Source organism: Nannobrachium achirus (assembly GCF_963921795.1).
Source record: "Nannobrachium achirus genome assembly, chromosome: 12".
NCBI lineage: Eukaryota > Metazoa > Chordata > Actinopteri > Myctophiformes > Myctophidae > Nannobrachium > Nannobrachium achirus.
In genome coordinates this window covers 34,242,408-34,268,717 of record NC_137832.1, presented here as the reverse complement: position 1 = coordinate 34,268,717, position 26,310 = coordinate 34,242,408, and the positions used below count along the sequence as shown (strand labels likewise).

Genomic DNA, 26,310 nt, shown 5'->3' with positions numbered 1-26,310 from the left:
AACTCGCGGCACCCCTGGACTGCCGTCGCGGCACCCCGTCACCCACTTTGAAAACCCCTGCTCTAAGCTACAACCTTCCATTAGCTTGCCAATGTATTCTGTTATAAACAATCATGTAATATACGGAATTAGGTGACCTACTGAAACCTTGCCTTTTTCTGCCTAGAAATATACCATGGGCTTATCTCATTAATGCATTTCTTAGAGGGAATCGCTCACCCAGACACCAATAGCATGAAGTATTCTTTGCATGCTTTCTATTGCATCATAAATGTGATCTTCTTGAATGCATCCGTCTAACATCTCTACTTCAACTTTGTCATGTTTATTTCTGTAGGGATGACTCAAAGCCAGCAGAAATTTAAATAAATAAACCTAAATGAAAACATAGATTTAAAAGTAAAATATTACTGGTTTCATGAAACTCTTATGGGTGGTTGCTACTATTGTGACCACAGCAGTATTAAGAGTGAAATATTATAGTTCTGAAAATACTTGCCTGGCTGAATGGCTACCCATCAACATGGAATGTGAATGGCATGATCAATGCTGGGACAATGGACATCAGCTGTTATGTCACCAACATGTGGCTGGTCTGTAATGTGCATGGTGTTGTTGGCCAGCCCTGCATGGCAGAGACTGGCTTAGTATAGCAGCATGGCCAGTGAATGAGGGAGGTAGAGAGATAAAAGGATAGGATAATGTCAATGAGTGCTGGGCAGATACATGGATTGTGTTTAACCTTCTAACTGCTGTAATGAATTGAAAGAAAGACATTTACTTGCATCATGGCAAGCAGGCGTTTGGCTTGTGCTCTTTACCTTGACGGCTGTATCTATCTTCACAGGGGGACGGAATACATCAGATCAGAGAGGCGCTGAAGATCTTAGCTGAGAGGGTTTTAATCCTCGAGACTATGATCGGTATTCATGGTGAGTAGGAGGCCTGAGATAGGGTCAGCTTTAGGCAGGGGTTAAGTAGGGTGGAGTCTCACATCCCCATCAAACTTCACTCTTTGGAGACAACAGTGTGACCAGTCGCAAAGCAGCCCCAGGACCTGGGCTGCTGTTTCCACCCCCTCACACAAACCCCCTTGTCACTGCTCTTTGATAGGACATTAGCTTGCAGATGTTCCAAGACTTGCAGGCAGACCTTGAGCTTCTGGCTCGCAGGGTGACGTTGCTGGAGGCTATCATCTGGCCAGGTAATACAGAGAGACATCCTTCTACAACTGTACTGCAAATAGCCACATGGTCCTTATTGGCACAGGAGCTACGGGTTTTGTGGCTATGGGGAGGACCCGTAGGCACACAAACTGAACAAATTATGTGGAATATCTGATTCTTTTTTCCCCATATACAGCTCTGTAAAACTGAAAAATTATGAATTTATTTTGAAACTATGAAACTTGTGATAGAATGTTATGCACCCACCATAGGTTTGTCCTTTACAAGGTTATGTATACCAATGCATGTCATACACCTGACCTGAACTCAATTACAGCAATGTCAGGAACAGGAAATGATGGACTTATTGTTTCAGATAATTATGTTGTAATGAAAGCTTGAGCTTTATGAATGAAAGCTACAAAAGTTGTATATCCATTGTCTGCCTCTCCCAACGGAGAGAAGTACCTGTAACATTGTCCAAACTACAGCCAATGGCAGTTCAATGGCTATGGCCGTCTGCTTCAAATAACCTTATTGCTGATGTCAACCAGTAGGTCTCCTACCCTACACCCAGGTCGAAATGTCTTAATGTAACAGTAGGGAGACTACCTCCAACCACTGTAGATATTCTTGGATTGTAGCTTTAACATGTAAAAAAGAAAAAAAGGCAAGAATCAAACCAATCGCCAATCAGATTCTCCAAGCCTCCTCAGTAGTAACTAAGTGTTTGGATACGTCAAAGTAGAGTCTGGTTATGTGGACATGCATTGGTTGGTAGGGTAGCCTGGTCCCAACTGCTTTCTATCTTCGACAGAGCCTGATCTGGGGTCTGGGGACGGCCCGTTTGGCACGGCATCCCCAAGTTTCTACAGAGATAAGCGAGCAGGAGGATTTCCATTTCGACTTGCCTCACCTCCTCTCTCCTCGGACACCAAGGTTCGAGGGAAGTAACGCCCGGTGAACCTGAGGATCAGAGGCTGGATTAACCAAACCCTCCGTTTTGGTCTCTCTGGCACTCAACTGATTCAGATCTTATCTCATACCCCCTTTGGGCTGAACCATCTGATTAAAGGTGTGGAACACCTCAGGGAAACTACACTGATCTCCAGAATGCCCACCTTCATTGGGAATGAGTATGACCCCACTCCCATACCCAACACTGTTCTCCTTATAGACCCAGAAGCTCACTCGTTGTTTGTGGCCACAGCTTGGGACTTCAGCCTCAGGAAAATAAACAAACAATTCATGGTGGATAAAAGGAAAATTCTTTTTGAGAATCTTCTGTGGTGCTCAATAAGCTGGAAACTATTCTGGCCAATATGGGTCTTTAAGGGTAAAAAGGGGGAATCAGATGTGAGAGGGAAAAAAAGAGGCTGGATCAGAGTTTGTTTTGTCTTTCACAATGTGTCTGGAATCTGAAGAGATTTCATTATTTAAGTATATTGCGCATGTACAATTTGCAGGACACAATTACACAAACAAACCTCTTCCTCTAATATTTTTTTATACTTCTATTGTATTGTTTAACTTGATGTTATGTAGGTGCACTAAAAAAAATGAAGACATCTCTCACTGAGATATCAGTTGCTGTCAGTGATCTGATCTAAAGTTTATTGGTGTGAGTTGGCTTATTCCCCTTTAAATACACATTAATTAAGAAATGTACTATACTTACACGTATTCATGTCCAAAAAAAGGCACAAATCACACTGAAATCACACATTTCAGCTATTTTGCATAGCCAGTAAAATGGATCTGCAACAATCATAAGATTTAGAAGAACCAAATGCCACATCAGAAGTCAAAGGTATCGTTAGTTTATTAATTGTCTGGCATTGCATTTCAAAATCTCTGTTGCTAGTGTCAGCTTTTAATACACTCCCCCCCCTCCCCTGTCCCCTCCCTCCACTGCAAACACATACTGTACTGTAGACTGACATCCAGACTCACGCACACGCAAATAAGAAATAGTTAAACTGTTAATGGAGTTTGGACGCATTTTGCTCAATATTACATTGGTAAATTTAAACTGCTTTAAAGAATGAAAAATACTTGATATCTGCTTTCTCATCTTGCAAATATGTTGTGAATTATTATTTAAAATTATGATCAACTGTAGTTTCTTGTTTTGTATGCTGTATGTGTAACTTCATTTTATATTTTGAGTGTTTTTTTAATTGCTTGCAAATGTGTTGTGTTAAGATAATCCTGTCTAGATGGTTGGTATAATAAAAACATGTTCCGTGTTTTTAACAGGTCACCTGTCCTCAGTTTGTCGTAACTAGGGCGATGCCCATCGGGAACACATGACCCTCCGGTTATAATACCCGTTGTCAGACTACTTAGTGTAGAATCCATTATTATAGTACTTGGAGGCTAGGCTACTGTATAGCTAGATAGATGTCATATTAATGACATCAGGGATCCCCATACATGGACACAGACAGACAGAGATTCATGGATTTATAGATCGATTTCAACTGCAGATCCGACCTAGCCTCGCATAGCCAGACACTATCACACTGCGTGGTGGATAGTGATGTGTCGTTCATGAGTGATTCGTTCATAAGAATCGAATCATTAGCATGACTCGTGAACGATTCGTTCAAATCCCTGAAATGGGTCGTTCACACTTTCGTTCACACCCCCGCCCCTCCCCCTAATAGCCCCGGGCGGCAGACAGGACGCGACGGCGGGCTACTCGCAACGTAATAAAAACGCTCCCGCGATTGTGTTTTTCATGGGCCGACCGCGCTATGAACGAATCATTTGAACGAATCTTTTGAACGGATCATTACCGTGAACGTGAACGAAATGATCCGATCACTGAAATGAACGGGATTGCCCATCACTAGTGGTGGATACAGTCTGGTTCTTCTCAATGTATTTTCTTTTTACATGGGGCGGTTACAGAAAGATTCAAATGGACTCTATTGGTTAGACCTACAACCAATCAGAGTAGCACAAAGGTGATACGCCTTGGTTGGTTTCTCACAACCTAAAGCCCACCCTTCATTTGCATACTGGGCCCCTGGTTGGTTCCTCATAACTTGTGAGCCGTGAAATATTTTAATAACTGAGCGGGGCCAGAAAATTCTCTTTGCAATGGCAGATTCGTCTGGCTATGCTAGGCTAGATCCGACCGACTTCACACTCTGTACTCTTTAAGCTTATGATGAAATCATGGATCTCCATGTATAGTATGGAAATACATACTGTATATGGACATCAGACAGACAAACACTACAACATTAGCACATCTTGGTTGTGGACAACCGCTGTTCTGACACTGCACTCCCTCAAATCCTGGGCAAGATACACAGTTTGAAGTAGATTGGCCGGACGATTCTTGAGATATAGAAGGTCAGATACATACACATGCACACGCACAGAGAATTGCCTAATGACATCATATTGATGACATCAAGGATTAGAGAACCACTGATCTGACCGATCTGCGAGTGTGCCCAAATGGGGTACCCTTGGATTTATGTCGATTCAGGCGACGGGTCTGGAGATATGTGAAGATACACAAACACGTTGCATACACACACACATGCAGAGATGTTCACAATGATGTCGTATTGATGACATCAGGGATCTCCTTATATGGAGATTTTCTTAATTTTGGAGAACCTCTAATCTTACTGACTTCACACCAGGCAACGCACTTCTTCGAGTCTCTGCGATACATACATAGCAGAGTCACACGAACAAGCCCGCAAGCATATATGCTGTCCATTTATAGTAGATAAATAAATGGTACTCATTTAACACTACTAAACTTCAATAATTGTATTGTCAGACTTGTTTCGAAAATTGAGCCAGATTCATAATACTTTTGTATAAATCAACTTTTATTCTACTTCTTGTACAGTCTCTGCCTCTGAATGAAAATATCTGATGTACAGTATATTTATGTATATTAGAACCTGCTGCTAATTAAGCTCACACTCAGTTCTCATAGCCTACTTCTTCGTTAGAACTCATATAATGAGAAACCTCCTCCTTATTAACCCACAGGGAACATTTAACATCAGTTAAGCTCAGCAAAACCCAAGCATCTAAAAATATATTGTACAAATCAGGAATTGTTCATAGCCTGACTAGAGACTCACATAAATTGGCACAAGAGTCTGACATTACTTCAGGGACCCTGTGGTGGCAAAGGGCTCTTTCCTTTTGTTATTACCACTGCCTCATCTCCAACACGGTCATCGATGAGTAGAGAAATGGCGCCATCTAGCTGTTTTGAAGCAGCCAACGCCACTACAGCTTTCTCAGTAGGGAAGCCCATCTTCTCTAGTTGCTGCAATCTGAAGTTAAACTTCACCGTTAGTCTTTTGATCAATTGCAACACAATTCTCAGAATAATATGAGAATATTATTTACAAACATGAAAATAAATTACATCAGGGAGACCAAGTTAAAGGTAGGGTATGTGATATTTTTTGATCAAAACAAAAAGTGTTTTGATAAAAAGTTAAAGCTCTTTAATGATAAAGCATTTGTTCAATTTATTAGATGGTTGCATAGGAAAAAGTAAAAAAAAGTTTCATGACAGTACAAATTACTGGTACAAGGTCAACTAAAAGGAGATCCTATGTCTCCTTGTCTCTCCAGCTCTTTAATAAACTGAAAATATATATTTCCAGTGGGTTGCCAAATTTAATCCAATCACGAGAGAGTACACATTCATTAGCCTCAATTGAATAGTGTTCCAGTTTCTATTTTGTCTGCTCATTTATTTGTGACACCACTTCAGGCCCTGCACCAGGAAACAATGGCTTGGGGCTGGCTGGGGGGCCATGGTTGCAACCATATGCAAATGTGTGTCTCACTCTCAAGCAAGTCTCCTTTGTTTTTTAATTTGCAATTCGGTAAAAAACAGTTTCGGGGGAGGGCCCAGGCCTGCGTCACGTCTAATTTCACTTGTTAATCCTGTGTGAGATCTCTGTCCTGATTGGATACATTTTATATTGATATTTAAGAGCTAGAGAAACGGGGAGACGTCTGTTGCAGAACAAACACTCTATAGTCTATAGCAACGATTGCTATCAGAATATAGAGCTAATTAACAATGATTTGAGCAAATATTACCCTTGCCATACCTTTAAGACTACACCTAGCTTAATTCTTAAAAAACTATGCTTACAACTAATACAAACCTGAGAGAGGACACTGATGACTTTGCCACCTCCACTTTTGAACTTGGGTCCTCTGAAACATCCTGTAAGGAGGCCATTATTCCAGCCCGTAGCATCTGTTCGTCCATTAGCTGAGCCTCTGACATAGGAGTGGACCCTTCCGCCATCCAAGGAGGGACAGGGTCTAACCATGGCCGTTGATTCAAAACTGAAGGATCTCTCATTGGGGGCCAACTGGAAGATGATGTCTGATTTGTGGGTATTGTGTGAGAGTGTGATCCGGATCTGTAACACAGGATGTAAGTTACATATCATTATGGAGTCAAGAGGTGAATGGGCATAATGCAATGACTATTTATTGATTTGACTAAAGGCCTCTCCATACTTCGACCGAAATGTTCGGTGAGTTGTGTTTTCCGACGTGCAAATTTCCGAACTCTCGTTCGGTTCAATGCTTTTCAGAAGTACCGAGGGATATAATTTTATGGTAGAAAAGGACCTTTTGACCGAAAACGGTGGTTTCGGTCGAAGTATGGAGAGGCCATAATATGATTCACAGTTCACACCTCTGTGAAGTAGAGTAGGTGGGCAGTTTGAATCTGGTAGAGGTAACAATGCATGCCCAGTCAGAAATAAAGGCAAAGATTCTTGTGTGTTCCAGTTCCTGTAAAATTCCAACGAAGGACTGATGATCTTTGAAATGTATTAAGTAACATAACGTAGCAAGTCTGGAAAAAGCATGTTGGTGTCATTGATGTGTAGGCTATTAATGAAAGACAACACTTCAGACTTTTTTAAACAAGTAAAACTTTAACAGTCCATATTTCTAGTAAAATGTGGCAGACAAGGATACAGTTGTGCCCAATGCATATGGCGCAGAAGTGAAGCAGGGCTGGTGTACTTGGCAACAACAGCAGACTGAGGAGTAGATAAAGCCACGGAAGAAACCAGACTGGTACACATCGTAAGAGCTTCCTTTGTGTCACCTGGCGACACTGAGCTGTAAAAAGCACCAGCTGAGTGGCAGAGTAACCACATATCCGACTAGTCTCACCCCCACCAATAAAAATGACAAGGGTATAGAGGGGTGGTAAAATGGCAGTGGACAGGATGGAGAGGGCAAGGAAGGCGGCTGTTCCCCAGCGTCGCTCCTGACACGGTCCAAGCAACAACAGTAGAATAATATTGACGAGAAGAGAAGACAAATCCTCATGACTGAACGCATAAAGCAACGGGTCTGAAACAGAAAGCAAGAGTTGACAGAAAGAGATTTGCAGTGGTTAGTTTGGTTGTGGATGGGTTTATTGAGTGGTTTTCAATAACAGTAACTCTGGTCATAGTTTTCAGGCAGGGTCATCAAGAACATTATGCATTAAGGCCCATTCCCACTGGGCCAGATAACAGATAAAAAAAATCTCTTTCTCCATTCAAGTGGATGGTAAGATACAAATAAGACCTATATCTAATATATTTTTTTTAATCTGTTATCTGGCCCAGTGGGAATGGGCCTTAATGTGATGCTTACCTTTGAACCTTGGGAAGTCTCCACCTGGGCCCAAACTTAAACTAGATTGAATGCCTCCAGAGTACATAAGCACCATTGCTGTTAACAATAGAACTGTACCGAGGAAGAAACCTGGCCGATTAGAGCCAAACCAGAACCATACTGAGCATATGCGGTCAAGCATTGTTGTAACTGTAACGTTGCTCTGTGCCTGGTAGGCTACATAGGACCACAATGGAAAGTATTTTAGCCCAAATATTTTACTGTACCTTAAAGTTTGTGCTGTTTACATTTTTGACTTATAAATCAATCAATAAAAGCGTGCCTTGCTGCACTCAGTGTCCCATTAGCATCCAAGTTGCTTACTGCTGATAATGCACCACACACATACATGATACGGAGTCGATTTCTAATCTTTTTTCAAAATAATGCGAGGAGTCATGAGTAGTGGTGATCTGACTGACACAAGAGGCTCTAAAACCTTCCTCATATCCCAGTGTCGTTAGTTAAATTAATCTACGCTTGATATTACCGTTAACGTTAAAGGCAGTACCAGCTTACTGTAACTGCTTCTCGAAAACGACTATAACCATGAAAAATTCCCCACAAATGTTCCGAAATGAATTGCACACCATTGATGATCCACAATGTTCAGTTCCTGTTTACGTCGTCTGCCGCTGGTTTGGAGCATTCCAAAATGTCAGTGTCCATGCATGACGATCTGCTTTAAAACAAAATATATATATCTATAAAATTGTGGTTTGACAATGTGGAAAACAACTGTTTACATTTAAATAGCATAAACATTTAGAATAAATAAATACAAATAGTGATATGCATTATTGTACACAACACAATTGAAGGCTGTAGAATCGACATTGGTTTATTCCAACCTTGAGCAGCGCACTCCAACATCGTGACGAATCGGTGCCACTAAAGAAATCTCCCATTCATTTCCCCCATAGACACAAAAATATTTATATGAATGAAAAATATATATTTGAATATTTAATTATACTACATTTAATAAATACCATTTGTTTTAGCGATTTTGAATTTTTACTTTTCACAGAATCAAAGGAAGCTTTCGTGGAATATGATGATTCATCAGGAAGATCCTGGATGGCTTGATTCTGGGCTTATAATAATTGAATCAATTATTATACATAAAATATGTATATCAATTAAATTGATATAAATATTTTTGTAAAAAAATCTATGGGAAAAATGAATGGGAGATTTTTTAAAGACCCTTTTCGACTGCAGCTTTAGCACCACACCGTCCACACTACACGACACCACATAAAAATATCAACATTTTCCACTACACAAAAGTACCCCTATTATAATACAATATACATCTGTATTACAACTATCCTAATTATGATACACTATAATAGATTATAATAGTGGTTATTATAACACAATAGAATCTATTTATCATGTATTACAACTATATCCTGGTGGTCTAAGAAAGTGAGTGATCAGTCATTATGAAGTGTTTGGCCCCGTTTGGCCTAGCTCAGACCTATTCTGGATTGGATACTTTTTAGTACCACGTTTAGTACCACTTTCACACCACTCTACTAAGGTCCTTGTAGTGCAATGTGGAGGGGTGGTGTGGTGTGGTGTGGTGTGGTGTTGGGCCATGTCAGTGGAAAAGGGGCTTGCGTTTAGTGGCACCAGTAAACCACGCCCATCACAACGCTCGCGACTCGTGCACTGCAGCAGAGCAAGTCAAGAGCAGGAGCAGTAGAGCGCAGCACATTTAACAGAGATAGCGCACCGGCGTCCACACAGACAGCCGCTCTCTCACGCAGACACATCAAGATGGCGTCCGCTCCGGGTATGCAAAAATTCCAACATTTCAACTCGATTTTAAGAGAATGGTTCAAAGCTAAATTACGCGTTTTATTGTTAAAGGTCAATTGAAGTGCTTTTGTGGTATTTTACCGTTTAAATGTTTGTGAAAGATGCATTAGTTGTCGTCCACGGTCGCCGGCAAAGCTAGGCCTCAAAGGCCTAACTTGGGGCCCTGCTTTGGGGTTTGGCCTATTTATCTCTGGAACGTCACATGTTTATCTTGTTCTATATTTATACATGATATGCCTAGTTAGATTAATGAGTAGTCGTTTGAAATTGGTTTGAAAGCAAACTGTTTGCGAATCCGTCTTCTGTATTGTGATTGGAGCTGTGGGAGGAATGGTGCTACTGCTAACGTTAGCTAGGCGGTGTTAGCATGGGCTGCGCCAACTTGCGCGCGAAGGAGTTTCCCTGATTTTAAAATAATATCCAAGTTTGACCCAAACATTACGCTTTAATCAGAATGATGACTAAAGCCCCACATCGTTCTGCTAAGAATATTACGTACATCGATTAATGAATACTTGATAAACCGTTTGCTAAAAGTACATTGGTTTGGTTATACAACAATGCTAAAAGGATAACACAAAAAGCCATGGGGGGCTTGTTTCCATTGTAGTGCTGGAGGGACTATGTATTAATTTCACCTAGACATACAAGTCATCAATACTGGGAACTATAATAGTTTAAATCAATGTTATATTCGTATTTGTAATGTTAACAATTGTTTTGCGTTTTCAGATTATAGTTCGTACACCCAGGCCACCGCTCAAACAGGGTAAGAAACGTGTTTGTGTTTTTAATCAAATACCATGGTTTAGGAGATTTTGCATCCTATTATTCGCATTATACAGTATTAAGAAAAACGTATATGGAACTAATGAATGCACATTGTACTTTTACAAGGTACAGTTCCTATGCTGCTCAGCCCGCACAGGCATATGGCCAGTCTGCACAGGTGAGAATTTAAACAGATTAACAAAGAATCACACAAATGCGCTGCTGCTGCGTGACAAACAATGTTATTTTCTGCCTGGGTCAAATATTCCCCCCCCTTTGTTCTTCAGCAGGGTTATAGCCAACAGAGTTATGGCTCTTATGCCCAACCTGCTGCTGCAGATACCAGTTACACCCAAACAGCGCCAGCAGCTGGAACCTATGCTCAACCACAACAGCAGTATGGATCCTCATATGCACAGCCAGCAGCAGGTTAGTGTTGTATTAGCTGAAGGTTGAATCACATCCCAGATGCATCTCCCTGAAGCCCATTGGAGCTTATGTCATGATTATCTTTATGATAACATGTTGTCTTTATATAGTACATCAATACATAAAAGCGTCTTTGAATTGTCATTTATTAATTGGTGTCTACTAAATTCTACCATTTGTGGTTTTCCACAGCTGGATATCCTGCTGCCCAGGCCAGTACTGCTCATGGCTACTCCCAGCCCACACAGGGTTATGGGGCAAGTGGTTATGATAGCACCCCTGCTGCTGCTGCTCCAGCTGCAACCCAGTCAACTTATGGGTCTCAGCCAGGTTACACAGCCCAGTCTGCCTACCCTGGCTATGGTCAGCAGCCAGCACCAGCTGCACCCCAGAGGTATGTGCCTGTGCACTCAATTTGTTATGGCAGAGGGTGAAACGATCACCGCTTTGACTTGGAGATGACGATTCCTGCTCTTTGGGGATATTGATAATTGTTCTTTTTCCTTAAGTTACAACGCCACCAGTCAACCTACTGGTTACAGCCAGAATAGCTACTCCCAGCCAGCTACATATGGCCAACAGCAGACTGGGTACCAGACTCAACAAGGAAGCTATGCCCAGCAGCAGAGTAGCTATCAGCAGCAGCCCCCAGCACAGCCGGCACAGGCTCCACCACCCTCTGCCTACCCTCCTCCTCAGACATCAGGTTCCTATGGACAGCCTCCACCCAGTCAGTACGCCCAGCAGGGTGGACCTCCCAGTTACAACCAATCCAGCCATTACAGTAGGTGTCTGCATTGTCTGGTTATGGTGTTAACCAAGCAAGCCTTCCTCTGCAGTGCTTGTTAGTGTTTGCACAATTGAACCTTTTAACATTTTGTTTTTCAGATAATTACAGGCAAGAAGGCCAGGGTGGAAGTTCTGCTTACTCTGCTTCGGAGCCTTCAAGGTATCCAGGGGCAGGGGATAGCAGAGGTCCTGCCAGGGATGGGTTTGACAGAGGTGGAATGATGCATCGTGGGCGTGGAGGCATGGGACGCGGTGGCATGGGGTAAGTTCCTTTCCTATATATGTAACCCCGCTGTATTTTCATCCACAGGTGCGGTTGCCAGGTAGAGCAGGGCTGAGGCACTCCCCAAAGACTGTTGAATCATTAATAATAATTTTAGTCGTCGTGTTTTCAAATTATGATTTTCACACAATCCAAAGACGATAGTTGTCAAAGATGAATAAGTGCCAGTGGGTATAAATTGTAACCCAATCATGAACGTTTGATGTCTCAGCCCTGCCTCTGAAATGGCTAAAAGGTAAGAAAGGTAGTGTTTTTTTTCCCCATCATAGTTGGGTTGCACAATTGTCCATGCACTGTGCAATACACCTTGTAATGGCACATCTTTTATTCATGATTCAGTACATTATTTACACAGAATATGGTCCATAATCAGAAATGCTTTGGGTAACTGATAGTAGGGAGTTGCCTGCCTATTGGTTTGCGGTCGGTTAAACCATTTCCCCCCACTACCATCTAAATTACAACAGCTTTTCGAGAAAGAAGTTTAAGTTCTTGTATCCCATGTCATTCGACCTTGGCCTTTAAAACTGAGGTTGATTTATGGTGCACACATTACTTTGGGTAGCTCATGGTTCTAGGGATTTTTACACATTTGCCTAAAAGTCGTTTATTGGCAATATTAGAAGTTGGTGTAAAACTTCAGTTTTCTCATCAGTTGCCGTGTGAATTCTGAGACATCTAGAGCAACCTGTGCATATATGTCATGGAATATTTAAAATGGGCTTTAATGCTTTGAAACAGACCTCAGGGAAGAAAATTCACATTTGGGTGTGATATGAAGTTAAGAAGGGAACAATTTCCACGTAATCAGCTGTAAACTAAGGGTATCTCGTTTCCTTATACTGAGTTATGGGTTTGCAAGGCCGTCTTTGTTGATGGCCATTTTTTCTTAATTTACCAACCCGAAAGGTATAACTTTTCTTGGATTTTCAAGGTAAAACTTGTGATTAAATCAACAAATAATGATTTGCTTAAATTGGTGTGGGAGGTAACAGAAAATCTGGGAAACAAATTAAATATTTTTGAATTACTTTATACTTTTTACTTTATTTAGACGGGACAATGCATATTAATGGACATTACATAAATGCAATGTAAATTGACCAGATTTAGCAAGGATGCTAATTTTCATGCGCAGTCCCCTCACAAAAACAAGGCAGGGTTTTTTAAAGTGCAATACAAATTTGTAACTAAAGTAACTTGTGCATAAAGTGCAGTATTGCTTTCAAGTAAATAAAGGATTCAAGTAACAGGATACTCTGTCAAGGTGCACTAGACTATTAGACTATACATGGTTACAGGTTTGATTGTCGAGTAACACTTTTTTTTAGATTGTACTTGGAATGGAAATGACAATCCCTTAATGTCATTGGTAGTCATTCCAGATTGCACAGCCCTGAACTTCGCAGTCCCCTCTAGCGGATGCCCTAATTATGGATTTAAATGCACAAATGCGCACAAGAACTGTGATAAAAGATGGTTATTGGTTAACCTTTGAGGTCACCATAGGCAATAGCAAAATAACAGGAGTAGAGGTATTTCAACAATCTTCTAACTTGGTTCCTTTAAAATAAAATGAAAAGACAAATATATAGGGGAATGTCACTGTCTTTCAGCTGGCAAGCAAGCTCCTTTTTATGCATGGAAAAATGTTTTCATGCTGTGAGAAACTTCTTGGGGTTTCCATTTTAACTTCTGGAAAGCAAAGTTTATTTAGGGCTCAAGGTTGTCAGACCCAACATCACAGATTTGTCTTGGTTTTTGTTTTTGACATTTTCATTAGTGTTAGTTTAGTTTTTCAGTTTGTGTTTTTTTAGTTAATGTATTTTTAGTTTTAGGAATTTATTGTCAATACGTGCTCCTTACGACTTTGAAAAAATACATTTTGGACGGGCTTCCTGAACTAGTTTGGGAAGTCGGGACATCTGGGGAGTGTGTTGCCCATCATCTGAGGTCAAATTTAACACCTGCCTTTTCTGAAAAAGTTTGGACGTCGGAAGGAGAATGTATTGCCAGTTGGCTTTAGTTTTCCTGGTAGGTTAATCTTGGATGGAAGACTGCATGACATCAGATATGATGTACATAACATTATCAAACATTTATTCAAAATATTGAACACACCTTTTTAATATTGTACTGGACACATTAAACATTCATGGTCATCCCACAACAGATTTTGGTGATTACTACAGTAGATGGAGCTCAATACAAATCAAGATGACCACAGTGCAAATTAAGGAAAAAATGAAAATAATTTTACATGCAATCTTATGCATTGCATTGTTCTTGAGCGTTTATTTCCTTTAACTACATTACGTTTTCCATTTTATTCTTAGTTAACCATAATAAAGCAAATTAAAAAACACAACACGGTGTTCCCCTTAGTGGCATTAAGCTGACAGTTAAAAGATTATTTAGCCAATTATTGGTTCAATGGCTGATTTAAGTCCTTTTCAAAGAACAGTGTTGTGCCCATTCTCAAGTTTGTGGTGCAAGTATTTACAAAGACATGGTTTAACATTTTATAAAGTTTCAGCCTGGAGTCCAACATCAGGTGGTACAACGATAAATAAGTGTTTCCTCTGTAGGTTTTTAAAATAGCTGTGGTGCTTTTGGTAATTGTAGTTTGGTCTCATCTGTTCCTGATCCAAGTTATTATGTTTCATGTTGAGGTTCTGTTAAATAATTTAAATTATTAAATCATGGACTACACAGATAACATGGCTAAATTACCATGTTTATACTATGTTTCCAGTAATTCATTTCCTTGCAGTGGTGCTGCACTGCACCACTGCTAAATGAAAATGGAGGAAACACTGAAAGGAAGGATACATGAGATATTATGCATGAATCAAAAATGGTAAAGTTGCCCACATAGCATCTCCATAATTGCTTTCATAATTTGGGATTGATTTTATTATGCCACATGAATATTTTGGGGAGGGGGTTCATGTCTCACATTAATGCAATATCAGTATGTTTTTTGTGGTTTGGAATACAAATGTTTGATCACATTATTTTGAGCACTTTTTAACATGCTTTGTCACATTTATACCGTACAGGTAACAGTGAGAGCCATTTAAAACCATCTATACTCTAAAAAGTACCTGTACTCAATACAGAGCCGGCTAAAGCAGCAGGAGGGGCGCTTAAACAAAGATTCTGGGTCTGCCTATATGCCAACAACTAAGGATGGTGGTTTCAAAAGCATGATGGGCAAAGCTATTAAGAGTCTTTTTTTTTTTATTAAAAAAAATACCTTGTTTTAACTTCGTAGATATTGTTACCATCAAATTAAATAATTTATTTTGTTTATATTGTTAAGATTTTGTCTTTGTAAAACACTGAGCAATTGTGTTTATTTTTTTATTTTTCTTACAAAGGTGAAAATGATCACCTGATCCTATTGTGAAATTTCAGATGCATTGTATTTTTATTAACTAGTACATATTTATTTGAAGCGTACATTTTGTTGAAAGTTGGTGTTGGTACAAGGTTGCACCATTTAGACGTGTAATGATAATTATTAGTTATCAATGCATCTGAAATTGTTATACTATTGTGCACATTTTGAGGGGTATTGTACAAATCTTGAGGGGTTTTGTCAATGTAATGAAAAAAACTTGTTATTTGTATAGCACTACTTAAAGCTGTCATTAACTTTGTAGCCAGCTAGCAAATTTATAATGGACAAATCCCCATGTCCCCTCGTTTGAATTGTATTATTTATCACTTTTGGGAGTTAACTGCTGTTAGGATAGCGAAATGTCTTCATTACTCCCTTATTCAAGCCTCATGGCTCGAGGCGTGGAAGTGGCTGTAAAAGGGAAATCGCCTTCATATCTCCATTTATTCCCCCATAGCAGCGCTGGAGACAGAGGTGGCTTCAGTAAGCCTGGTGGTAAGTTAACGAGTATTACACTGGTTAGTCCACTCAAAACCTTAAAGCCTTTTTGAGCAAGTATGCTCCGAATATTGATGCATATTACATTGTGGTACACAACGTTTTTATTTATATGATCACACCTGAACATAAAGGGGGGTTCTTTTTGGGTGCAAGACCTCTTCCTCTGGGGTACTTGGTAAACATTTTGCTTTTATCACTCACTGCCTGTGGTTTCACAGTTTTGTCAGGTTGAGTTTTTATCAGGTTAATCACAAATACCCGCTGGCGACACACATGTCTTGTTTCCTATTGTCTTAAATCTCATGGACTGAATTCCTGGTTTTTTTTGAGGATTCATATCTGGTCTTAGAGACATATGATACAAAATTATTTGCAAAAGGGTCTGAGGTATTTTATTCATTCAAATAACAATATTACACTTGAGTGGGAAATGTGGTCATCTGTCAGGTATCATTTTCAATTTTCCCATATGGCTGAGGCTGACGTGTATGGTATGTCTCTGGGTTATCTTTTGTAATGCTCCTCAGGAGTAATGTAATGTCCAAGTTGGCACACACTGACTTTTCTTTACCGTTTCTCTCTTACCCTCATTTGATGGACTACAGGACCCATGAACAGCGAAGGAGAGCGTGAAATGGGTGAGCAGACTACCTTTACATTATGGCGTTAATTTATATTGGATTATTCTACCATTTTATATACGGTAAATCACCAATTGGTAGCCCGGGCGTTTATTTCACAAAATGGGGTCGGACCCCGGGCGCTTAAAAGGGACCAGGCGGCTATTGGTAACAGGCTTTTATTTATTTTGGCACTGGCCAGCACTGGGCCATTATTTGGTAAATTTTTCTTTCTCAAACTATATAATAGGGGTAATAATCAAAATGTTATAATAAATGTTATAATTATTATTGTTATTATTTTAATTGTTATGAACACCCAGAAAATAGCACATTGCGATCTATTAGACCAAACCTCATTTAAAAAATATCAAGAGTGTATGAAAGCCTTTAAAAAAATATATATATACTATATTTATACTAAGGGAATCTTTTTCCAAAATAGTCAATTACCGCATGGCAGCAACTCAACGAGTCAACGACCCAATTAGCGCAGAAGTCCTGCAGCTGCGGTGCTGTTCTGACTGGACTCGCTGTCGCTGAACAGCTCCACTATCCTGACATTAAACCATTATGGTATTGCATTATGATTAAGCCTTCTGCTTTCCCCTTGAACCTCAAAATAATGGATTACTTCTTCAAAATGCGGACTGGATAAGAGGCAGCAACAGTAGGTAATAAGTTATTCTGATCCAGCTGTTCTTTATTGGCCAGTCTTTCTCCATCACAACGTTTTGCCATTAAAGTAGCCTACTCACGTAAACTTTGCATTGTAGCAACGTTTTAGACAGTAATGAATGATGGTCAGTGCGCAGAGAGCAGCAGACTCCTCTCTTTTTTTGATGTCCTTTGGCAATCGGTTCCCCGACGCACACTGCGCGTCATGGTAGCACAGCGCTGGGCTGGACACCATATACATTTGGTTTAGAAGTGTCTGTCCACAAGGCTGTGAGCTTGTAGATTTGCTGTTTTCAGCGCACTACCGTCATGCAACATAATATGACCTGTAGCAACGCACAGCGAGTGCGGTGCGTTGCAACGTGCTGTCACAGCACTGCTGTGAGCTTGTAGATTTGCTGTTTTCAGCGCACCACTGCCATGCAACATAATAGCCCGGGCTCTTACATAAAACCTAATAAGGATAATATTAATTGCAAATAACGGCCCAGGCGCTTATACAAACCTTGCGCTTATTTGAAACAGGCGTTTATTGCGCAAAATGGGGGCAGTTTGCCACCGGGCGATTAATTGGTGATTTACGGTAGTCTTGTTTTTTTTTTGTTTGTTTTTTCTCCTGCGTGTTGCAATTGTCATGGTGCTTTTAAGTTGGGTTCTAACCAATACTTATTTTTCAGGACGCCCTGAGGAGCAAGACGATTCTGAGAACAGCACGATATACATTACTGGGCTGACTGAGAATGCCACCATAGATGAGATGGCTGAATTCTTTAAGCATGTCGGACCTATAAGGGTAAGAATTGCTCTATACATAACAAGGTCAGAAATGTGTGCAAAGAACTTTGCACGTGAAATAATGAATTCCTCTGCTTTTTCTTCAGATGAACCGCAGATTGGGTCAGCCAGCTATTAACATCTACACAGACAAGGACTCTGGAAAGCCCAAGGGGGATGCCACCCTGTCCTATGAAGAGCCCTTCTGTGCCAAAGCAGCAGTGGAGCACTTTGATGGTATGTTGCTTTGACTTCTGCCGGTACTTGATTTAGCATTTCCAGCACTGAACTATATACAAACCTTTATAGTGTGAATCCTTAATATTTTTGTATTTTATTTGAAGGCAAGGAATTCCAGACACGTAGGCTGAAGGTTTCCATGGCCCGACGTAAGCCTATGATGGGAGGAATGAGAGGTGGCATGCCTATGCGAGGTGATATGATGGGTCGTGGAGGTAAATATAACTGCAATGATATTGAATGTTTTCTTTGCTTGCAATTTGTTATGTCCATGAATTGAATACCAAGGACTTCCAACATAAAAAAAATACCATAAAGGACTTATTTGGGATGTTCCTTTTAGGCAGGGTGTTTAACTGTACTTGTACTGTTCTCCATTTTTGTCTAAAACGTTCAATCAATCCTAATGCCTTATCTTCTTGTGTAATAGGTATGATGGGCCGTGGAGGAGAGCGGGGTGGCTTTGTCCCACGAGGTGCTCCACGTGGAATGGGCGGCGGCGGCGGCAGAGGTGGACCTACCGGGGGCAATATGCAGCAGAGAGCTGGGGACTGGGAGTGCCCTAACCCGTACGTATTCATTCATATAGGCAATTTTCTCCATTGGACATTGGCTTGAAACACTTGATTAAAAGTTGTACGTATGTTCTCAGGGGATGTGGAAACCAGAACTTTGCCTGGAGGATGGAGTGTAACCAGTGCAAGGCCCCCAGACCAGAAGGTCTAGGTGGTGGACCACCATTCCCCCCTGGAGGTAAGGATGTGTAAACTCAGATTAGACAGTTTATGATTTCAAAACGAAGAGTGTAGCTTCATTATTTTTTAGTATGTGGGATAAAAACTAAGCTCGGATATTGTTTCTTTCAGGTGGTGACCGTGGCAGAGGTGGTATGGGAATGCGTGGGGGCAGAGGCATGGACCGTGGTGGCCCTGGTGGATCTGGAGGACCAGGGGGACCTGGAGGGTTCCGTGGAGGCTGGGGAGGCGACCGTGGCGGTGGATTCAGAGGACGCGGTGGGATGGATAGAGGAGGATTCCGTGGGTCGCGTGGAGGACCACCTATGGGTGGTAGAGGTGGAAGAGGAATGGGACCACCCGGCAAGATGGATATGAGGTAAGGACATATTTCTTCGTACGCGGCAGCGCACATAGAAAATCGTGTTGTGAGCTTGTATATCTGCTATTTTCGGTGTGAACGTGCACTGTCACCACATGCACATACATTTTGTTTGTATGAGCGGGGGGGAAGCCGAAGAAGTCATGTTGAATAGTGCTACCACCAGCGCTCGGTGCTCCGGTTGTCCCTGGTCATTAGACAGCAGGACAAACACGGGCGGAGAAAGTTAAACGATTAATACAATTTCAGACTGTTTGTTTGTAAAAGACTTGCACATTTTTACTGGTTAATATGCCATGAAGTTGTGGAATCTTTATAATTTTTACAGCTGCAATGGCTAGTTTTAATTGTTTTCGAAGTCCCAATTCCAGTGTGGACAGCTTCTCTGGCCAGTTTCAGAATATGATATGCACGCTCAACTCCGCCCCCTCCCCCCACAAAAACAGATAACCAAGCCTACATTTTAGAGTTCTCTTCATATTCTGAATTTTGATAAAACAAATTAATAGGCAGGGTTTCATGAACCTTTAAGGATGAAAAAGTTTCTATTGGCCATGTGTAATTTAATGTCTTAAAGTGCAGTTTGTCATGGTGGTTTTGTTCTTTACCCAGGGACCATCGCGGGGAACGCCGGGAGCGACCATACTGAAAAACAACGTACTGAATTTTCTGTTTAGTGCAGATTTTCTTTTTCTTTTCTTCAGTGGACATTTCTAATTTATGATTCCATATATGGTTCTAGAACTGCTTTTGGATATTCTGGTGCAGTTTCATTCAGCTCAAATGTTTTCTAGTTTATTCTTGAATATTTTTGCCTTGTCTTGTGCATGTTTTTTTGAATTTTTTAAATACCGTATGCAAGTTAGTTTTTACAGTGTATTGTAAGATCCTTTTTCTTTTTATCGTAAATTGCCTCCTGTTCCCCTTGTTCAACTGATAGTTGTGTATTGACACATTTGGAAAATAAAAAAAGCTCCCATTTGATGCTAATCAACTGATTGTTTTTGGATGTTTCTTTGTTACACAAGGGAATGTTGAGGTTTTCAGATGCTTTTTTTCCCCCCCCCTCCAGTTACTCAGTCTGTTTTATAAAAAGCTTCTATTCCTGTGATAAATGGTGGATATTGGATATAATGTCATAATGTGCAAAGATTTGTATTTCAGTGGGGTTGTATATAAAAGCATTAATCATTCAAAACCAGGGGTGGTTGTTCAACTGGATAAGCCAAAGTTGTCATATCCATGTTTTTGATACACAAAGCAGTGGTACTCAACCTGTACTCATTGCTTTACTGAAATTGCCTCAAGGTGGCACCATTTTCAAATGTTTGCATGGTTGGCTGCAATGCAGAGCCAGTAAATGCAATCCGGGCTTTTAGGAGACTTGTTTTTCATTTAGATTTCAGCTTCAAAAAAGGATTTGAACATTAACTGGGGATAAGTAATTATTTTTGACTAGTAGGGTGTGGCTGTTTAAAGGTGATCCACCATGAAAATTCACTTTTCCTATTTTAAAACCTATTTTTTTTTGTGGTCCCACTAGCACCTTCTATCCTCACAAAGTCCCATTTCAGACTGTTGTCTTTCTCTGGTTTTGGGAAGGTGGAGGTTAAAAGCATCCCACGGGTTCTCAAAACAGGCTGTCCAGATTTGCTGCCGTTTGTGACGTCAAAGACGGCCGTTTTTGAAGAAAAATAATCTTTACAATTTTTTTTTTGAAAAAAAAAAAAGTAAAATTTGTCATGTAATTTCAAAAAAACGTAAAGTTTCATATTCTAGATGCATTGCACATGTTTTAATTGTTTATGGCATACACCATGATTATCAAATCCCTATCTCAAAATATTACAATATTACAAAGGACCACTCAAAACATGACTAATACAGAAATGTCAACCTATAAGTTTCAGCAGTCAGTGATTTGAGGTGTTATTGCTTTTCTTTTCTTTTTTTTACACATTCCCTTTGCTTTTTTGTATCTACGGTTATACCTGGGGGAACCTTTTTTACTTATACAGACAAATGTTCTTGGCAGCAAATCTCCAGTGCCAGATGGAAAAAAAATCACATTTACCATTCCTGTAGTCATGCTCACAACTTCACGTCCTAAAGACAAGCTTTTTCAAGTTTGAGTTAAAGTGAGTGAATTAAGGAATATTATTGATCACATAATGTGAATGCAGGCCACATTCTTTAATGGCATCTGTTAACCACATGGCTATTAAGGCATTGGCACAACTCGGTTCATTTTTTGAGAATTATTCTTGACTGCTAATGGGTTACTATGATATAACCACTTAACATTTCGTTGAACTGATCATCCCTTGTGTCCTTAAATGTAATGACAATTTGTGTACAGATTTCTCCAATCAAACCTCTCTCTTGTTTGCCTTGGAAAATTAAAAACATCACCACCTTCACCAAGAGCGCCTGGCAGAGGATGTTCTGGAGAAATTCCATCTGCAACATGTTCTACATGGCCATCATTGGGTCCATTCCCATAATTGTATTCCCGATAAGGTTCATTTGTCTTGTGTAGTATGAAAATCTACATTTCCTCCACTGCCATGGACATCAGCTGAAGACCTTGGAAACGGTAAAGAGGGTCCTAAAACAATAGAGGTAGACCACTGTATAATGCAAAAAAATCCAACTATGTTTAGGCAAAAGAATAAACTTGGCTTTAACTATACAGAGTACTCAGCCACACGTTTTGAGTACACATATTCCTCAGGCAGCAATGGCAAGTGTGTGTGGAAGGGGCGGTCATGATCCCTTGAGTTCAGGCTGTTGTGGGAAGGGTGTGGTCTGATAAGTACATCAATTCAAACCACAAATCCAGCAGGATAATGTATTAAGTTAACATTGACATTATGCCAATAGTCTAAAGTCTACATACATCCAGGTGTATACACAGGCATATAGCCTATACTGATATACCTGCACATGTACAGAATATACAAGCATAGAAATATAGGTCTACTATGATATAAGAAGACAAATAATTCCACAGTCAAAGCGTCAATACATTAAACAGGGCCCTATTAAAAGGACATTGATGTAATTGATGTTATCCTATGTCATATACTGTGTTCTATCCGTCTGTCTTTCAATGTTATATGATATACATAAAGTGGTTCCTGTGTAAATAAGTCGAAAAGCTTACTAGGATCTCCTTTTAGTTGACCTTGTACCAGTGATTTGTACTGTCATGAAACTGTACTTTTTCCTATGCCAACTCAATTATAATAAATTCTTTAATCAATCAATCTCAACAGTCCGCTTTTCTGTCTAATGTAAAATCACATTTACATTTTAATTGACGGGGCAGACACACATTTGGCCCTGCTGTTGGCTGCAATATAAAGCCAAATTAGTAGCCTATTGTTCATGGAGCGTGCCTTTTTTACGCTTCAAGTGAAGTTATCTTGTCAGATTTGGTATTTTAAAGCACATTGGCTGTCTTTCTGACATGGGAAGAAAAGCTGATTCATCCAGGCACAGAAAATGATCTCATCATCCCCCCCCCCCTTCTCTTCACAGTTCACACGCTCGCTCGCTCTGTTACTTTTTAAACGAAAACAAGGCTCTCCACCCACCGCCTCAACTGAAATTCAAAAATAATGCTGGCAAACGGTTACAAGCAGCTACTGTACTACAGCTATTAAATGAAATAAAGGAGAAGTGGTGCTAAAGACGAGTTAATTTTAACGTGCCAAAATGTTTAAGCTCGGTCCTGCTGGATAGTTTTCCATGCAACAGATCACGCAAGCAGCGCTTTGATTAGGCTAGCCTGATTGGTTTTCACAGTATGATGAGCACTTTGATTGGGCTGCTGTAGGCCAGCATATTTTTCTCCAACCCCAATATGTCCCTACAACACCTCTGACACGAGTAGCCTTTGTTCTCCAACTTGTGATCTTTTTATTAGTTTTTACAATGGGTGTGAAATCTTTAATTTAATCGGAATATCGATTTACAGACGTGCCTTAATTGAAATATATGGCCTCTAGCTGACCTCTTCTATTGTAGGGCCAGCCAACAGACTATTCCACATAGTCCCACACTCGAGTCGAAGTCATATGGATTAGGCTATAATACAACGTTGTCACATAATTGCCCAAACAATGCAATCCAGTTGTGTAGTTTGTACTTTGTAGGCTACTTAAAAAGCCAAGGAGTATTTCACCCCCCAAATGACACACACGCACACGCACACGCACGCACGCACGCACGCGCGCACGCACACACACACACACACACACACACACACACACACACACACAATTACCCCCTTCCGGAATCAATGGGGGTACATTTATTGAAATCAAATTATTGTCTTATAATGCGACAAATACAAAAAATATCCACGAATTAAAGTCTCTATATGAGTAATCAATAGGGGAAAAAACATTTTGGGGGTGAACTACTCCTTTAAGTACACTTTTACTTCCACAACAACTCCACTGCATCTTGGATCCAAATATTGTCATTTTACTCCACTAAATGTATTTAAAAACGTTTCTTTCTAGTTAGGTTTGTAGATTTTGATCATTATTACCAAAACCTACATTATAACAACTTGGTAACACTTTCTCATAACCTCCAAAAAAAAACTAGTAAGTAATACTTAAAGGGGCACTCCACCACTTTTCAACCTATCTTCATATAAAAGGTCCTCACTAATGTTCATGATAAAATATCAAAAAAGAATTCTACTCAGTTTTGGGTCTCATAGGAGAGCTGTGGGTGGGTCAAATCCTTCTACCGGTGACATCATCAATGGGAAATGCAAGCTAATAGAAACTGCAGGCTTTCTATTCCTGAAAAAGTTGCAATGTTAAAGTGGAAGCCATTGTTCTCGTGATAATAAAAATCTAAATATTTGTTTTCAAAAATATTATTTAATTGTATTTTTTTTTTGGTCAAACGATGATGTCACCGGTAGAAGGATTTGACAGCTCTCCTATGAGTCCCAGACTGAATAGAAACAAATTGTGCTATTTTATTATGAACATTAGTGAGGACCTATTATATGAAGACAGGTTGAAAAGTGGTGAACTAGTCCTTTAAGCATTTATTAAAGTTATACCATGTAACTTTTTTTATAAAACAAATCTTAAAATTGTCCTAACTGTTAAATCGAAGAACCCCCACTCCGTTAATTTCAGCTTCTAAAGCCTTCTCTTTATATGTTTTCTATGAGCCGTGAGGGGGGGGGAGAATTTCGCGGCAAAATGACGTCATCTGCATCATGTGTATACGTTGGCCAATCATATCGCCGATCATAAACACATGGTACACTACCGGCCAATCACAGACGCATCTTGCTGACTTCTCAGGAAGTAGCTTGCCTCAACATAACAACAACATACTCGGGTGAAGGAGTCAGTTTCTCCGGAATGCCTGAACGCACAGGAACCAGGGACCCCTCTAAAGATAGATCTCGGCGAGCTGCAGGCGGACGCGGTGGCGAAAAACGGCCGAAAGACACGGACGCGGCCGCGGTTTGCTATACAGCTCTGACCACTAGTTGAGCAACTTACACAGCTTTAAGCTTCAATTCATATGTACAAGTACAAGGATATCATCATTACTTACTGCTTTAGTAACACTATTAATTCATATGAGCCTACATGGGGGGGAGTTTGTAGATCTACTTTTTTCGGTAAATTTTATGCCCATCACAAGTGCTCATATTAGGGGAAGGATAAAGGATCCAGGGCTAGAGGGGGAAATTGGGACTTGGGAACCAGGCGCAAGGGACCTTCACCGCTCGACTCGCATCCGACTCTGGGGCCTCGGCCTTGGACCGCAGAGTAGGGGACCACCCCCGGGGACCACCTCCAGGGACCCCTGGCGATATGACTGTGGACTATGGCTCTGGAGAACCAGGCGGCCGCCGCTCTGCTCCTATCCGACTTCGGGGCCTCGGCCTGGGACTGCAGAGTGCACACGCTCAAGGACCCTCTCCAGGGTCCCCGGAGCGGTGGTCCCCGGGAATCGATTCCCATGGACCACCGCTCCGGGGACCCCCAGGACGGACGCAAAAGTGGTTGGAGAGGTCATTTTTCCGGCAGGAGGCGGCACAAAGCTTAATAAATGCTTAAGTAATGTAATAGTAGGCTAATAGTTAACTAATGTATCACATAAGTGTTACTTACTAGTTGTTTTTGGAGGTTATGAGAAAGTGTTACCAACAACTTCAGCCCTATATAGGCCTACATTTCAGCCATTTGAAAATAGCCGATCTACAAGCTCACGATGCGATGCATTGTGCGCTTGTAGATCTGCTATTTTCAAAAGATTTGTATACATTTGAAAACTTGAAATTGGATATTCTGCATAACGAGTACTTTTACTTTTGGTACTTTACTACATTTTGATGACCTACTTTTGTACTTTTACTCAAGTCAATTTTGAATTCAATTTGTAATTTCTATATTGCAGTATTGATACTTTTACTCAAGTAAAACATTTGAGGACTTTTTCCACCACCGCCTACAGACTGCAGTCTGTGTGGAGTACGGTATAGGATAGGGTACACAGGCCACACTGCGCAGCCATACAGAAACCAGTGTTCCGTCAGCGTTTTGTCTTAACAAGCTCGTCAAGTCTGTTTTCAGTAAGAATTGAACTTCCGGTAGTGGGGCTTCAAAATAACATGTCACTCTCACTAACAATGATAGCCTATGTTTTTTCCAACAAATATAATGTAAAAAGCACTGAAGGCCTATAACTCATTAGGAATAATTTAGTTAACAATAATAAATCATGAAGTGGACAATTATGAATACATTGTTGTAGTCGTTTGCAAATTAAAATGCCATCAAGTAGCTAGGCTACAGAAAATGATCTACAACGACACTTTTAAACAACATCTGCCAGTTGCTTCTTTTGTTATTGAATACAACATAATAATAATAATAAAATAAAGAAAACAACCAGGCTAAAAATGGCACCTACAAACGTAGCCTATTAGATGGGGCTCAATATGCATTAGCTGTTTAT

The 26,310-nt window shown here is 40.4% G+C and overlaps 3 protein-coding genes across 8 annotated transcripts in view; 2 read left to right on the top strand and 1 right to left on the bottom strand.

Moving 5' to 3' along the window:
- Nucleotides 1-3,444, top strand: part of emid1 (EMI domain containing 1) — a 78,914-nt gene extending 75,470 nt beyond the window's left edge. The window contains exons 15-16 of one of the 2 annotated variants that reach the window (XM_080738258.1): nt 848-932; nt 1,984-3,444. In XM_080738258.1, the coding sequence (XP_080594384.1) occupies nt 848-932; nt 1,984-2,120 (222 nt within the window). In that variant the 3' untranslated portion in view covers nt 2,121-3,444. Of the gene's footprint in view, nt 1-847; nt 933-1,113; nt 1,221-1,983 lie in introns of those variants that run through there. The other variant, XM_080738259.1, reaches the window with a different exon arrangement.
- Nucleotides 3,445-3,914: 470 nt separating this feature from the next.
- rhbdd3 (rhomboid domain containing 3) lies at nt 3,915-8,438 on the bottom strand. Its single transcript, XM_080739125.1, has 5 exons — nt 7,842-8,438; nt 7,170-7,553; nt 6,883-7,009; nt 6,338-6,601; nt 3,915-5,485 (listed from the first exon to the last, which is right to left on the bottom strand). The coding sequence occupies exons 1-5, from the start codon at nt 8,002-8,004 to the stop codon at nt 5,317-5,319; spliced, it is 1,107 nt and encodes a 368-aa protein (XP_080595251.1). The 5' UTR covers nt 8,005-8,438; the 3' UTR covers nt 3,915-5,316.
- A 1,140-nt stretch (nt 8,439-9,578) lies between these two features.
- On the top strand, nt 9,579-20,293 carry ewsr1b (EWS RNA-binding protein 1b). 5 transcript variants are annotated; one of them, XM_080739354.1, is made up of 16 exons: nt 9,579-9,666; nt 10,425-10,461; nt 10,596-10,641; nt 10,754-10,892; nt 11,085-11,286; nt 11,402-11,676; nt 11,781-11,943; nt 15,828-15,865; nt 16,477-16,509; nt 17,847-17,962; nt 18,051-18,180; nt 18,288-18,398; nt 18,614-18,752; nt 18,836-18,936; nt 19,050-19,296; nt 19,912-20,293. In XM_080739354.1, exons 1-16 carry the CDS (start codon nt 9,651-9,653, stop codon nt 19,946-19,948), a joined length of 1,830 nt encoding a protein of 609 aa, XP_080595480.1. In that variant the 5' UTR covers nt 9,579-9,650; the 3' UTR covers nt 19,949-20,293. The 5 variants fall into 5 exon arrangements, with proteins under 5 accessions (XP_080595480.1, XP_080595479.1, XP_080595478.1 ...); XM_080739353.1 differs by having other exon boundaries at nt 10,751-10,892; XM_080739352.1 differs by having other exon boundaries at nt 9,584-9,666; nt 10,590-10,641.
- The last annotated feature ends 6,017 nt before the right edge of the window (nt 20,294-26,310 follow it).